A 16271-nucleotide genomic window follows, 5' to 3' on the forward strand; every position below is an offset into this window, starting at 1 on the left:
AGCGGCTGCATCTCTTCAGCTGTTTCCTCAAGGGGGGAAGCCAGACTGTAGAGGCCATAGATATACAATGACTAGATTGAATCTAGATGTTCAATTACTAGATTGGATCTGTCTACCGCAGATAACAGCTTGTAATTTAATGTACAGGTTTCTGAGGCTAAAAGGCTTCTGAGATTTTATCAGAAAATGACATTCCAAGAGACAAACCAAGCAGGGAAATCTCTCTGCTTAAAGATAAGGGTTGAGCAACACTCATTGACAAAGACTTTATTTAACCCAAACTTGCGCCACTGAGAAATTGAACTGTTGTTTTAAAATGAATTTGGTTATACAGTATATTTGAAGATCCCGCGCAATTCTCTTGAAAATTCTCCACCATCTGTGCAGAGAAATGCATTCTTATTAGTAATAATAATATTAGTAAAATCTCAATTGTTTCTCTGATGCAGTTTCAATCTAGTACGTGTACATTTATGGCTAACGACAACTACAAGCATCTGGGCAACACAAATCGCACATTGGGTTCTGGGCCAGGGTTTCATAGGAGTCCTGTACCCCCAGAATCACTACCTACCCCTTATATACATACAGAAGTGTCTTGCTTTGGCAGTAAACCACGGGGACGTTGCAATCCTTAAAATACATATTCATGAGCTAACCACATGGCCGGGAAGATTGTACACTAGACTAATGTCTGGGATTCTAGACCCCATTACGCATTCCTAGTTCTAGTTCTACAGACAGAATGACTGACTGTTGCCTTGTTCCTCAGACGGTCTCGTGCAAAACCACAGTGATGCAAATGAGATTCTTTACACATGACCCTTAGCCCCTAAAACGTGCAGTAAGCTCGGGTAGTGTTCATTCGGGGTGTTCAGATAGAGATATATTATGTAGACATGCGCTTCTCTGTCATGTAGAATAGGGAATCATGTCAGTTCTGTAACAAGACATTTCTATCTGTAATGTTACCTCCTGAATGCAGCACTGTTTTCTGTTTTGTCCCACATCGGCCACTGCAACGGCCCTCCTGATCTTATGAATATATTCTTAGTAAAGCTGCTTTTCTTCAGCGCCTAAGGGATAGATTCAATCCATAGCGCTGAAGATCTGCTGTATACTGGGATTCAAATTTAAAGGCAATGTTCCCGCGTTTGCAGAGACTGCATTCACGTTAAACGCTGCATATGTCGGCTCAATTGGAAATTACCTTTAACTTTCAATTGCGTTGTATACCGCGGATCTTCACCTCTATGGCTTGAATCTAGCCGTAAATCACTGAGTAGAATTTGGACACTATTTAGAAAGTTAATAGCCTAGAATACACATTGAATATTGCTCAGTTTGTTCCTTTGTTGTGAAGTGAAACAGAGTGATATTCAGTGTGGAAGCCAGGCTAGGAAGTTAATACTACAGCTAGGAAGAACTAGGACCTCTTCAGTCCCTTATCACCTGTCCTAGCCTGGTAGCACTTGTGGTTGAAAGGATAAGGATTGATAATATTGTTTACTCAGATGTTGACTCGTTACTCAACTGTAGCACAAAGGCATTACTTCCCATAGCACTTATAAATCTTGAATATGTAGCCAATACAATGTTAAGGGTGATGGTAATATACAATATTCTTTCTCACTCTTACGGGTAATAATTTGGCATAAACTATGGGTGATTATTGAGTCATTCATCACAGAGGTATACTGATCAGAAGGTTCTTTATTCTGAATGGAGGCAAAAGTCATTGTTGAACCACAAGGGAATAGATGACCACTATAGTCAGTCAGCTAGAACCAAGGTCAGGGTCAATTCCAGTTTAGGAATGGACTGACTTGATATGGAATTGACCCCAACCCTGGCTAGAACCCTCCAGAAACATCTCACACACAACCATCTCCTCCATATCTGTCCCACACATACATATCTTAAGGGGAAAACAAAACTGTCTCAGTTTACCATGTTTGAATGTGAATATGTTGTCGAGGAGTTACATAGGAATGATATGCAGTGTTAAAGGAATACTTACTTTAAAGCAGCGTTTCGTCAAATTCATTGCATCTCATAGTATGTATGGAAAAAAGGAAATGCTCTCTTTCCCTCTCTCTGTAAGGGAGAGAAGGATGTAGGGGGAAACAATCCTGGTGGCTCATCACAAGAGCAGAGTGGGTGAATCTCAATAGTCTTCCCTACATTCCTATCCAACTTCTCAAAACACATTGAAGGAAAGGGTGCAGAACCTCAGACCTTCTCCGCCAATGTGTGTTGTTGAGGAGGTGAGGAATCAACAAAAGACTTTTTGAGTTTTACCCTGAGTGTCTTTGAAGCTGGAAAAGTTATTTAACAGCTGAAGAATGTCTACATCCAACTCCCTAAAGTGTCCACAGCGCTGCCTACAGGCAGGTGACACGGCAGGGAACTCGATCCATTCCACAATACTGAATTTACTATGTTGATTTCTGTTGAATGTCGTACCGATGTAACTGTTAATATTTACTACTACTATCTCACTGCAGACTCCATGTATTAGATGGTGTGTGTGTGTAGTGTGCATTGCTTTTCAATGAATGGCAGCGCTTAGCTACCTGACCTCTGAGCTTCATCTCATAGCCAGCCCCTCTTGGGTAGCAGCTGCTCACCTCCACACCATTTAGGACCAAGTGGTCTCAGAACCTGAGCATGGTTTGCAAAATTCCAGAAATGTTCCCAAAATGCCCTTTTTTTTTAAGGAATCATGGTTGGAGGTTTTTCGGAATCTGGAGGTAATAAGCTAAAGGAAATTCCAACGTGGAACACTATTTGCTTTGTTTTTTTACGGAATTTTGGAAACATTTCCGGAATTTTGAAACCCTAGTTGCCCCCAATGTCATCGATGATCAAACGACAGAGATGCTTTCCGCGCTTTAGTTGGAATGCCAAGCAGCTGTCACAATCAACCAATCAACTGACAGCAATTTGGTTAAGTCAATAACGGAATAAGATCAATACATGTGGATCGCGTTCAGGAAGGGGGCAATTTACTAAACACCGCAGATAGAAATACACTGAATAGAGCTAGCGTGATGATTCCATACTCTTCAAATCAGTGGTGTATGTTCTACGCAACATATTTCTATCCGAATGTACCGCAATGCTGTGTGCCCTACTGAACGGGGCTCATGATCCAACTATTCCGTAGAAGCCAGAGAGAACATGATTGTGAACCTAAAAAAATGTCACCAACGAAAGCAGCTCTGTTGTTATGCCTGTTCAAAAAAGTGTCAATGTTCAAAAGTTTAACATTTACAGATAATGCCATTGGTATGAGAAAAATATCATTGTCATCATATATGCAGTGTTGTATAGTTATTATGAAGAGACATGATCAAATTATGGTTGAGGTTTCTTTGGCTTACTGGACTTGAGGGTGGGCGGGGCAGCAGGGAGGGGTTGTCATGGTGATAATACATTTACCCAGAACCTCCTGCTGGCCTGGTGGGAAGAGGGCAGGAAGTCCTTATAAGGAGGTTTACAGTGAGCTTCTATCTTGTTTTCATTCTCCATTTTCAATATTGTCTGTACATTAACAATGCTTTTTATGTTAATATACTGTTTAACTTTACCATGAAATGTCCTGGCAAAGTAATACAAATATATTTATTTTAAAATACATAATGCGTGGATGTATTATAACCTGAATATTTTGATTTACTGTAACCTCGAAGCCTTGAATACTGTGTGTGTGTGTATATATCATGTTCCTAAGGTTCTGCTCTGCAGGAAATAGAGTGAAGTTAATTAAGAAAATCACATTCAAAAGGACAGAAAACCCAACGGCCAGAGAATAATTTACATTTCATTGTTTACTTCCAAGTTCTTGTTCAAAAAGGTACATTGTCTCTTTGACTTTTTAACAGTTAAAATGTGCTGAAGCACCGCGTTCCTAACTTCTAAAAGCTGCTTAGGACAAATACAGAACATTTCCATGGTAATAATAAAAAACAAAATTGTATTGTATGTATAATAAAAAGTGTAAAACACCTACACAGTAGAAAGCATTAAACGTCACCATTAAAATAAAATAAAAGAGAGGGGGGGGGGGGATGTACAAAAGTCTGCAGCACGGGTATTTCCACGAACGTGTATCTGGTCCTGGTTGAATACTTCAAAACGAAATCCTTCCTTTCTACATTGAAATAATCACTGATCGGACATGACTGGATAGGTACACCACCACTGCTTCCACCTATCCCCCACCTCTCAGATGATTTCTTCTAGGAAGTGAAGAAGGAAGGATGCACGTTAAAATTACTCAAGCGGTGTGTAAATAGCTCTGTTCAAATTGTTTAAAAATCCATCCTTCCTGATTTCCTAGAGGTGGTCACAGAGCATAAGTGATTGGATAGGTGACAGCAAGGGTACCAACCTATTACTTTCCCCAGTCCAACCAATGAAGATCTGTGATTACTTCAAGGGAGGGAGGAAGCATTTAAATAGCACTGGAACAGAGCCTGTGTGTGGGAGGGATTCCACGGTCTAGTCGAACATGTCGTACTGATCATCGTCTGACCCTGACTCAGCAAAGTACTTCACTTCCTTCTTGGCCCTGCCTCTGCCCGGTCGTTCTCGGGACGCCACGCTGGATTGGCTGAAACGGTTGGAGTCCACATCATCATAATCATCTGACATGGGGGGCGGGGTCACGGCTACTTTCTTTGATGGCTTCTACACAGGGGGAAGACAAGAGATGACATTTAAGTATCTTGTTGTATGGTTACTACAGTCTTTGTTTTTTCAGTATCTTCCTATATCCTACATGATTCAATGACACACACTCTCTTACCCTGCTGGCAGGGGTTTTGGGTGATTTCCCAGGTGTCTTCTTGGGACTGAAATCATCCTCTTCAGATCCAGACTGCTTCCTCTTCCTCCCTCCGCTTTTACCTGCACAGGTCAGGAGAAACACACCCAGGTTACACTCAGCGCACACCCAGGTTACACTCAGCGCACACCCAGGTTACACTCAGAACAGATTATATGTTCAGAGAACAAGCTACAGTCCAGGGTTTTTCAACATTTTGGTCCTGAAGAGCTACTGGGTATGCAGGCTTTCATTCAATCCCTGCAGTAACACACCTGATTCAGACTGAAGAGGAATAGATGACTATTTTAAAACAGGCGTGCTACTGAAGAACTGGATTATAAACCTGCACAGCCAGAAGCTCTCCAGGATGTTAAAGTCAGTTTACACTGTCAATCTTTTATATTCATCGAGAATTGTACGGTGACTGATTCTCCACTGGTCATTGTGAGGTAAGCCTGTACCTTTGAGTGCTGGTGAAGGCTTCTTGGAGCCGGTATCGGAGTCAGAGTCCCAGACAGATGTGTCAAGCTTCTGTTTTGGTGGCGTTTTGGGTGCTGGTGTTTTCCTGGGTTTGGGAGCTGCATCCGACAGCTTCTTAGCTGCTGTGAGTAACAGAGTGAGCCAATCAATATCAGCAAGACACCATGACTACATCTAAAAAGGCACACTACTCCCTATATAGTGCACTACATTCAGCAGCATCAACATTATCAGTATCTTTTTAACCCCTCTTGGTAGTGAGATTTGCATTAGTGCTCCTTCTAGTGGCAGATGGAGTCATAGATCAACCTGTCCTCAGGGAAATTCGTAAGATCTGAGTCCCTCCATTTAGTATATAATATGTTACATTAAGAATGTAATAGCGGCCATAAAATATCGTACGAATTGGAGGACGTAATGTATCATACATCTTGGAGGACTTACAGTATTGTGCTTCTTGTTGAGACCGGGCTGCTTCTTGTCCTAACGACAAAGGTTAGGAGAATTTCCGTAGAAGGTAATGAGAAGTAGGTTATGGTTAGGAAAAGGGCTAGGGGAAGGGGTAGCTAAAATGCCACAGTTGTCCCCGACGTGACTCAAAAACACCACCTTTGGATTGCTAGACAGTCGCAGTATACACCCACCCATCCTCCCGAACAACCTCCCCATCATTCTGTTTTAAGTAACCAGACCATTATTTAATATGAAATGTAACATTACATACAGTTGAAGTTGGAAGTTTACATACACTTAGGTTGGAGTCATTAAAACTTGTTTTTCAACCACTCCACACATTTCTTGTTAACAAACTATAGTTTTGGCAAGTCGGTTAGGACATCTACTTTGTGCATGACATGTAATTTTTCCAACAATTGTTTACAGACAGATTATTTCACTTATAATTCACTGTATCACAATTCCAGTGGGTCAGAAGTTTACATACACTGAGTTGACTGTGCCTTTAAACAGCTTGGAAAATTCCAGATAATTATGTCATGGCTTTAGAAGCTTCTGATAGGCTAATTGACATAATTTGAGTCAATTGGAGGTGTACCTGTGGATGTATATCAAGGCCTACCTTCAAACTCAATGCCGCTTTGCTTGACACCATGGGAATTTTTTTTTTTTACTCAGAAAACTAATTGTAGACCTCCACAAGTCTGGTTCATCCTTGGGAGCAATTTCCAAATGCCTGAAGGTACCACGTTCATCTGTACAAACAATAGTACGCAAGTATAAACACCATGGGACCACGCAGCTGTCATACCACTCAGGAAGGAGACGCGTTCTATCTCCTAGAGATGAACGTACTTTGTTGTGAAAAGTGCAAATCAATCCCAGAACAACAGCAAAGGACCTTGTGAAGATGCTGGAGGAAACAGGTACAAAAGTATCTATATCCACAGTAAAACAAGTCCTATATCGACATAACCTGAAAGGCCGCTCAGCAAGGAAGAAGCCACTGCTCCAAAACCGCCATAAAAAAGCCAGACTATGGTTTGCAACTGCACATGGGGACAAAATGTCCTCTGGTCTGATGAAACAAAAATAGAACTGTGGGGGTGCTTTGCTGCAGTAGGGACTGGTGCACTTCACAAAATAGATGGCATCATGAGGGGGGAAAATTAGGTGGATATATTGAAGCAACATCTCAAGACATCAGTCAGGAAGTTAAAGCTTGGTCGCAAATGGGTCTTCCAAATGGATAATGACCCCAATCATACTTCCAAAGTTGTGGCAAAATGGCTTAAGGACAACAAAGTCAAGGGATTGGAGTGGCCATCACAAAGCCCTGACCTCAATCCTATAGAACATTTGTGGGCAGAACTGAAAGCGTGTGCGAGCCAGGAGGCCTACAAACCTGACTCAGTTACACCAGCTCTGTCAGGAGGAATGGGCCAAAACTCACCCAACTTATTGTGGGAAGCTTGTGGAAGGCTACCCAAAATGTTTGACCCATGTTAACTTATGGCTGCAGGGGCAGTATTGAGTAGCTTGGATGAAAGGTGCACAGAGGTGCCCATAGTAAACTGCCTGCTCCTCAGTCCCAGTTGCTAATATATGCATATTATTATTTGTATTGGATAGAAAACACTCTGAAGTTTCTAAAACTGTTTGAATTATGTCTGTGAGTATAACAGAACTCATATGGCAGGCAAAAACCTGAGAAGTTCCACTTCCTGTTTGAATTGTTTCTGAGGTGGCAGATTTTCAACCAAGCTCTCATTGAAATTACAGCGAGATATTGATGAGTTTTCACTTCCTACGGCTTCCACTAGATGTCAAGTCAATAGAACTTTGTCTGATGACTCTAATGTGAAGGGGGGCCGAAGGAGACAGGAATTAGTAATCACTGCCATGAGGTGACCACGCATTGAACACGCGCCTTCACATGAGGAGGACCTCCGTTCCACCGCTCTTCTGAAGTCAATCTAATTCTCCGATTGGAACGTTATTCAAGATGTATGTTAACAACATTCTAAAGATTGATTCAGTACATCGTTTGACATGTTTCTACTGACTGTTACGGAACTTTTGGACATTTCGTCACGTTATAGTGGATGTGCTTTGTGACTTTGGAATTGTTTACCGCTAACGCGCTAACCAAAGTAGCTAATTGGACATAAATAACGGACATTATCGAACAAATCAAGCATTTATTGTGCACCTGGGATTCCTAGGATTGCATTCTTGTCAGGTTTTGGCCAGGACTATTCAGGTTTTGGTCACTAGATGCCCCCATTGCGCCTTTTTGAACCTTTTGTTTTTCCCTTGTTCTAGTTATTGTTTTCACCTGTGCCTCATTTCCTTGTAGGTATTTAAACCCTTAGTGTTCCTCAGTTCTTTGCACTGTGTTTGTATGTTAGCACCCAGCCCCAGCCATGCTGTGACCATTGGTGTCTCTAGTTGGATTTTCCTGAGGTACTCTGGTTTTGTTCTTGTTAATTTTTGATTATTCTTTTGAGATTTGTTTTTTCCCTGCTGTTCTTACCACTTTGTGGATTTTCTTTGTTTCTTGGAGGATATTCATTTTTTCCTCTTGGCTTTACTTTTGACGTTGTGGATTTATATTTTTGCCTGAAGATCTTTTTCCTTTATTAAACCACCGTCTCTAGTACTGCTGTGTCTGCCTCATCTTCTGGGTTTTGCCGACTAATAGTGACTGTTTCTCACACCAGGTCCTGACAGAAACACAGCGCCATTAAAATGAACCCAGAGGCAGCCAGTACCCAGGATTTTTTTCCCATGCTGTCCCACCACGAGGGGACTGTCCAACGTCACGAAGCTGCTCTGGTTCAGCAAGAGGCCTTAATGGCTAGACATTCTCAACTTCTGTCGGAGATGCTGACTTCCATAAAGCAGATTTCTGATCGACTTTCCCCGGCAACCGCTTCTGCCCCAGTACACCAGATTCAAGTGCCCGTGGCAGTTAACCCCCTGGCTGAACCTCGTCTGCCACCTCCCCAACGGTTCTCAGGTGATCCGAGTGTTTGTAAGGGGTTTTTCACCCAATGTTCTCTCTCCTTCGAGCTGCAACCCTCGTCGTTTCCCACCGACCGGTCCAAGATAGCGTATATCATCACCCTGCTGTCGGAAAAAGCCCTAGCCTGGGCTACTGCTGTGTGGGATGCCCAAAGTCCCTGCTGTGCCAGCTACTCTACCTTTGCTGAAGAATTAAAGCGAGTGTTTCAAGGTCCTACCAGCGGCCCTGACTCAGCCAAACAGCTCCTGACTCTCCGCCAAGGCCGGCGCAGCGTGACGGACTATGCCATCCAGTTCCGCACGGTGGCAGCAGCGAGTGGCTGGAACGACGAGGCGCTCACAGTGTGCTTTTTGAAGGGTCTTTCCGACACCATCCAAGATGAACTGGCCACTCGGGAACCACCGGACAACCTTGAGTCCCTGATCAAGTTGGCCTCGCGCATAGACCAGCGTCTGAGAGAGAGAGAACTCAACCGTAGACCTCTCACCCTAGCTCCTATCGGTCCCAGCTCCGAGTCTCCACCTTTATCCTCACTGGCTCCACCGGAACCCATGCAGGTTGGACGCATCTCCCAGGTTGAGAGAGACCGCCGGATGAGGGAGCGATGCTGTCTATATTGCGGCAAACCATTTCCGCTCCACGTGTCCCGGGCTCCAGGGAAACGCACTCTCCCGTGCAGGCCTGGGAGGACTGTAACGGGAAACATAACCTCCTCCAATCCATCCAACTCCCGCCTGCTCATTCCAGTTACCCTTTCCTGGGACAACCACGAGCTTCCCCTTCAAGCCTTGGTAGACTCTGGAGCCGCAGGTAACTTCATGGATGGTGTCTGGGCGAAGGAGAATGGCGTTCCCTCTGAACCTTTAAGTGACCCCATAAGGGTTACTACGTTGGATGGAAGCCCTTTGGGATCTGGACTTGTCACTCGTGTCACTACCCCCTTGCGACTTTCAGTTTCCCAACACCAGGAAGTGATGAACTTTCATCTGATCTCCTGTTCCGAGTTCCCTCTCGTCCTTGGATACCCCTGGCTTCACAGCCATAACCCTCACATCGACTGGTCTGTGGGCACTATCAAGCAGTGGGGTCCTACGTGCCAAGCCACTTGTATCTTCCCGAGTTCCCCTCCCGAGTCTCTAGAATCCATCGACCTGTCCCGAGTTCCCGAGTGTTACCATGACCTCAAACCGGTATTTAGCAAACAGAGGGCCACCAGACTACCACCCCATAGACCTTACGATTGCCCCATCGACCTGTTTCCGGGCACCTGCCCCCCCAGGGGTCGGATCTTTTCCCTATCTCCTCCCGAACGAGCTGCTATGGATACCTACATCAAGGACGCTCTGGCAGCAGGCCTCATGCGTCCACCCACCTCGCCGGCGGGAGCAGGGTTTTTCTTTGTGGTCAAAAAAGACGGTGGATTACGTCCTTGCATCGACTACCGGGGACTCAATGCCATAACCGTCCGTAACCGCTACCCGCTACCCCTTATGGCCACAGCCTTTGAGATGCTCCAGGAAGCAGTTGTCTTCACTAAGCTTGACCTGCGGAACGCATACCATCTTGTGCGGATCAGACCCGGTGACGAGTGGAAGACCGCTTTCAACACGCCTACTGGTCACTACGAATACTTGGTGATGCCCTTCGGCCTGACCAACGCCCCGGCTGTGTTCCAAGCGCTCATAAACGATGTGCTTAGGGATATGCTTAACATCTTCGTGTTTGTTTACTTGGATGACATCCTCATCTTTTCGAGCTCCCTTCAAGAACACACAAAGCATGTCAGACAAGTACTCAACCGCCTCCTAGACAGCCATTTGTACGTTAAGCCGGAAAAATGTGAATTCCATTCCTCCCGAGTACAATTCCTGGGATTTGTAGTGGAACCCGGTCGAGTCCAGATGGACCCCAGGAAGGTAGGGGCGGTAGCGGATTGGCCCACCCCCAAGTCCGTTAAGGAAGTTCAGCGTTTCCTGGGCTTCACTAACTTTTACCGCAAGTTCATCAAGAACTTCAGCTTGGTGGCAGCCCCTCTCTCAGCTTTAACCAAGGGTGGCAACGCAAGGTTTCTGTGGGGAGAAGAAGCTGAGACGGCCTTCCAAGGACTCAAGCAGCGCATCCTCTCTGCTCCCATCCTGACACTACCGACGGCGGATGAACCTTTTGTGGTGGAGGTAGACGCATCAGAGGTTGGTGTTGGAGCTGTCCTGTCTCAGAGGGGTGAAGACAAGAGGCTTCACCCTTGCGCCTTCTTCTCTCACCGGCTTACCCCGGCCGAGAGGAACTACGATGTGGGGGATCGTGAACTCCTAGCGGTTAAGATGGCATTGAAGGAATGGAGACACTGGCTCGAGGGGGCTTCTCAACCGTTTCAAGTGCTTACGGACCACAAAAATCTGGAGTATATCCAACAGGCGAAGCGGTTGAACTCCAGACAAGCTCGATGGTCTCTTTTCTTCAATCGATTCCAGTTTATTCTCACCTATAGACCCGGGTCGAAGAATCTCAAACCGGACGCCTTGTCACGAGTCTACGCTCCTGCCATTCGAGATACTGACATGCCTGTCCTTCCTGCCACTAAGATCGTGGCTCCAATCTCGTGGCAAGTTGAGGATACCGTGAAACAAGCTCAAGCCATCGAACCGGGTCCTAAAGGAGGTCCTGCCAATCGGTTGTTTGTTCCCAAGGCAGCGAGGACCCAGGTCCTTCTGTGGGGGCACTCCTCTCGCCTCACCTGTCACCCGGGCGTAGGTCGCACCTTGGAGTTCATCCAGCGAAAGTTCTGGTGGCCCACCATAAAGGAAGACGTTGCCACTTTCGTCAAGGCCTGTCCCGTGTGCTGCCAGGGAAAATCTTCTCACCTCCGCCCTCAAGGACTCCTTCACCCTTTATCTATTCCCCACCGACCCTGGTCCCATATCTCATTGGACTTTATTACTGGCCTTCCTCCGTCCCATGGTAATACTACTATCCTAGTCATCATCGACAGGTTTTCTAAGGCGGCCAGGTTCGTCCCCTTGACTAAATTACCTTCTGCCAAGGAAACGGCTGAGTTGGTGATTAACCATGTGTTCCGAGTCTTCGGCATTCCGCAAGATATGGTTTCCGACAGAGGTCCCCAGTTCGCCTCAAGGTTTTGGAAGGCCTTCTGCCAACTCATAGGGGCCACTGCCAGTCTATCTTCAGGGTACCATCCGGAGTCCAACGGCCAAACCGAGAGGATGAATCAAGAGCTGGAAACCACCCTCAGATGTATGGTCTCCAACAACCCGTCCACATGGTCGTCCTTCATGGTTTGGGCCGAGTACGCGCACAACACCTTGTGCTCCTCCTCCACTGGTATGTCCCCGCACGAGTGTCAGTTTGGCTATGCTCCTCCATTGTTCCCGGACCAGGAGGCAGAAGTCAGAGTGCCTTCAGCCTTGAGGTTCATCAGACGCTGTCGGCTTACGTGGAAGAAGGTCCGTCTTAATCTTCTGCGTTCCTCACAGCGGTACCAACGACAAGCCAACAGACGTCGCCGTCCCGGGCCTACCCTGCGCCTCGGCCAGAGAGTATGGCTCTCAACTAAGAATTTACCGCTACGGGTGGAGTCTCGCAAGCTGTCCCAGAAATTCATCGGTCCCTTTAAGGTTGCCAGGAGAGTGAACCCTGTTACTTTTCGCCTGCACTTACCCAGATCCCTTAAGATTAATCCCACGTTTCACATTTCTTTATTAAAACCTGTTGTTTTTTCTCCCCTTATCCCGGCAGGCAGACCTCCCCCTCCGCCCCGTGTCATCGGAGGCCAGTCGGCTTATACCGTCCATCGGATACTGGATTCCCGCCGGGCCAGCGGTCCTGGCAGTATCTGGTGGACTGGGAAGGCTACGGTCCCGAGGAGCGCTCCTGGGTTCCTGCCAAAGACATACTGGACCCTGACCTCATTCGTCAGTTCAGGGTCCTCCACCCTGAGAAGGCTGGTAGGAACGTCAGGAGCTGTTCCTAGGAGGGGGATTCTGTCAGGTTTTGGCCAGGACTATTCAGGTTTTGGTCACTAGATGCCCCCATTGCGCCTTTTTGAACCTTTTGTTTTTCCCTTGTTCTAGTTATTGTTTTCACCTGTGCCTCATTTCCTTGTAGGTATTTAAACCCTTAGTGTTCCTCAGTTCTTTGCACTGTGTTTGTATGTTAGCACCCAGCCCCAGCCATGCTGTGACCATTGGTGTCTCTAGTTGGATTTTCCTGAGGTACTCTGGTTTTGTTCTTGTTAATTTTTGATTATTCTTTTGAGATTTGTTTTTTCCCTGCTGTTCTTACCACTTTGTGGATTTTCTTTGTTTCTTGGAGGATATTCATTTTTTCCTCTTGGCTTTACTTTTGACGTTGTGGATTTATATTTTTGCCTGAAGATCTTTTTCCTTTATTAAACCATCGTCTCTAGTACTGCTGTGTCTGCCTCATCTTCTGGGTTCTGCCGACTAATAGTGACTGTTTCTCACACCAGGTCCTGACAATTCTGATGAAGTTCATCAAAGGAAACATTTATCATGCATTTTCTGGTTTCTGTTGACCCCAACATGGCGGTTAATTTGGCTATTGTTCTGAGCTCCGTCTCAGATAATTGCATGATTTGCTTTTTCCGTAAAGTTTTTTTGAAATCTGACACAGCGGTTGCATTAAGGAGAGGTATATCTATAATTCCATGTGTATAACTTGTATTATCATCTACATTTATGATGAGTATTTCTGTTGAAACGATGTGGCTATGCAAAATCACTTGATGTTTTTGAAACTAGTGAATGTAACGCGCCAATGTAAACTCAGATTTTTTGTTATAAATATGAACTTTATCAAACAAAACATGCATGTATTGTGTAACATGAAGTCCTATGAGTGTCATCTGATGAAGATAATCAAAGGTTAGTGATTCATTTTATCTCTATTTCTGCTTTTGTGAAAGCTATCTTTCGCTGGAAAAATGGCTGTGCTTATTGTGGTTTGGTGGTGACCTAACATAATCGTTTGTAGTGCTTTCGCTGAAAATCCTATTTGAAATCGGACACTTTGGTGGGATTAACAACAAGATGACCTTTAAAATGGTATAAGACACATGTATGTTTGAGGAACTTTAATTATGAGATTTCTGTTGTTTGAATTTGGCGCCCTGCACTTTCACTGGCTGCTGTCATATCGATCCCGGTAGCGGGATGCAGCCATAAGAAGTTAAACAATTTAAAGGCAATGCTACTAAATACTAATTGAGTGTATGTAAACTTCTGACCCACTGGGAATGTGATGAAATAAATAAAATAGGAAATAAATCACTCTATTATTCTGACATTTTACATTCTTAAAATAAAGTGGTGATCCAAACTGACCTAAGACAGGGAATTTTTACTAGGATTAAATGTCAGGAACTGTGAAAAACTGAGTTTAAATGTATTTGGCGTGTATGTAAGGTGTATGTAAACTTCCGACTTCAACTGTACAGTATCATACTTAATGGAGGTAGACAAATACGTCTGTTTAATGTGGCCAGGCTGTAGATGGAGATTTTTATATTATATTGTTCTGTGTGTTACCTTTCTTAGCTGGGACAGGTTTGTCGAAGGCCGAGCTGCTGGAGTATGAGGAGAAGGCCTTGTCTTCCTCGTCACTGTCCAACTTCAGATCGTCTGGAAGAGAAGAGTAACAGACATTAACCCTCAGATGAACACTGAGACTAGGAGCTTATGTACAGACAAAGTCCTTTTTCATAGACAAACACACAAGACTGGCAATAACGACAAGATGGTAAACATCTTTAACCTTTTACTAAAGAAAGAACACGACAAGGCAAACATGCTGATCTTGTTGTGTGAACTCACCACTGTCATTGCTCTTTTCAGAGGAGAAGGCTGATTTGGAGGAAGAGAATATACTCTCTGGTTCCTTCTTTGCTGGTGAGACGGTGGTGGTTGCCTGTTTGGGCGGGGGGAAGATATCTTCATCATTCTCGTCATCGTCGCTGTGGTCGTTGTATCGGTCTTTAGTCTCGGAGGAGGCAGTGAAGTCGTCTTTGCAGGGCCGGACGGGCGAGGACGCAGCATCTTCATCATCCTCCTCCTCTTCCTCTCCTCCATCCTCTTCCTCACTGAAATCAAAGGTGTACTTGGGCTTGACCGCTGAGGAACAGACAAAGTTCATTATAAGTGTGTGTTTATTGCAGAAGAACCAACGCATTTCGGCTTTTGGCATTATTCAGGGGTTTTACAGAAATAAGAAGGAATGAGGCTTTTAAACATTCCAAAAATCACAAAAAAGATGCAAACAAAAACATGATGCCATTGGTTAAAACAGTTGTAGAAAGATCAACCAATCGACCATGTGACCAGACCAGGAAAAACTCTGGGCCCAGTTAATCTCTCGTGGAAAGATCTACGTCAACATGACTGGTACCGTACAATCTGTCGGGAAGCAATGGGACGAGCAGCAGTAGTTCCGGTGTTTGGGTTTTTCGCCACTGGTTATTTGGACATTTCACAATTTTGTAGGTTTAAGAATCTTTCAGATTTCAGAAAGGGACATTCAGCAAGTAACTTGCAAAGAGAGAGAGCGAGCTACTCGTCCCGGTTCCGCTCCTCTTTCTAGCATCTCTTCATCAAATCAAATTGTATTTGTCACATGCGCCGAAAACAACAGGTGTAGTAGACCTTATCGTGAAATGTTTACTTACAAGCCCTTAAGCATTTCACTGTAAGGTCTACTACACTTTGATCTCTTCTCTTAACATGTATTCACCCAGAACTTAATCGAGCAGCTGGAGAATTATGCAAGACTTTAGCTGGGTTAACTGAGATTAGGACCTAGTTAACGACTGTTAACTGATGTGGTCAAGAAAAATGCCTGTCCCTAGTCCTAACAGGTCAGTGTACATGAAAATGAAGAAAACACCCCAAAACAGAGTGAAACAGGGAGCTACCGACTTGCCTAGTTAAATAAAATAAATAGAAATAAAACTGTCTGAACTTATCCACAAAAAAAACACTTGTTCACGCTTTCCATTTTAAATGGCGTGCCCTAATGAACACAATCCAGGAAAGTGGTTACCTGAGGCCCGTTGTGACTTGGTGTCTCGGGGGATGACTACAGGTTCACTGTCCTCCAGGTCGCTCTCTGATTTGGACTCGTCCTCCGACCAGGGGTTACGCTTCTTCACCTTCTTACCAGATGATCCTTTGGGTGTGGGGGGTTTCCTGGCTCTGGGAGTACCTGGTATAGAGAAAAAGGCTTATTCATTCTGATTTTTAATCTTTCATTTAATAGCCATGAAGTCCCGAAAATGTGTCGATGTTTGAGAGTTCATGTGTGATTAAAATAAATGAATGAGTTCGGTGTAGTGGCACTTCTGACTCCCATATACAAATTGCCCCAAGAGGGGGGGATAAAATCCTTGGGTCCACCAACTTCCTCACTGTGTATCCCTCTGTCTCCCCTCTCTCCTAATTCATG

The 16271-nt window shown here is 44.8% G+C and overlaps 1 protein-coding gene across 2 annotated transcripts in view; it reads right to left on the minus strand.

Moving 5' to 3' along the window:
- Nucleotides 1–3815: 3815 nt before the first annotated feature.
- LOC120022216 (DNA topoisomerase 2-beta-like) overlaps nucleotides 3816–16271 on the minus strand; it is a 40395-nt gene continuing 27939 nt past the window's right edge. For both annotated transcript variants that reach the window (XM_038966096.1, XM_038966095.1), the window contains exons 30-36: nucleotides 15870–16031; nucleotides 14648–14944; nucleotides 14363–14455; nucleotides 5759–5797; nucleotides 5296–5436; nucleotides 4814–4914; nucleotides 3816–4695 (exon numbers count right to left, since the gene is read on the minus strand). In XM_038966096.1, the coding sequence (XP_038822024.1) occupies nucleotides 4507–4695; nucleotides 4814–4914; nucleotides 5296–5436; nucleotides 5759–5797; nucleotides 14363–14455; nucleotides 14648–14944; nucleotides 15870–16031 (1022 nt within the window). In that variant the 3' untranslated portion in view covers nucleotides 3816–4506. The remainder of the gene's footprint in view (nucleotides 4696–4813; nucleotides 4915–5295; nucleotides 5437–5758; nucleotides 5798–14362; nucleotides 14456–14647; nucleotides 14945–15869; nucleotides 16032–16271) is intronic.

Source organism: Salvelinus namaycush, chromosome 27 (genome assembly GCF_016432855.1).
Source record: "Salvelinus namaycush isolate Seneca chromosome 27, SaNama_1.0, whole genome shotgun sequence".
Taxonomy (NCBI): domain Eukaryota; kingdom Metazoa; phylum Chordata; class Actinopteri; order Salmoniformes; family Salmonidae; genus Salvelinus; species Salvelinus namaycush.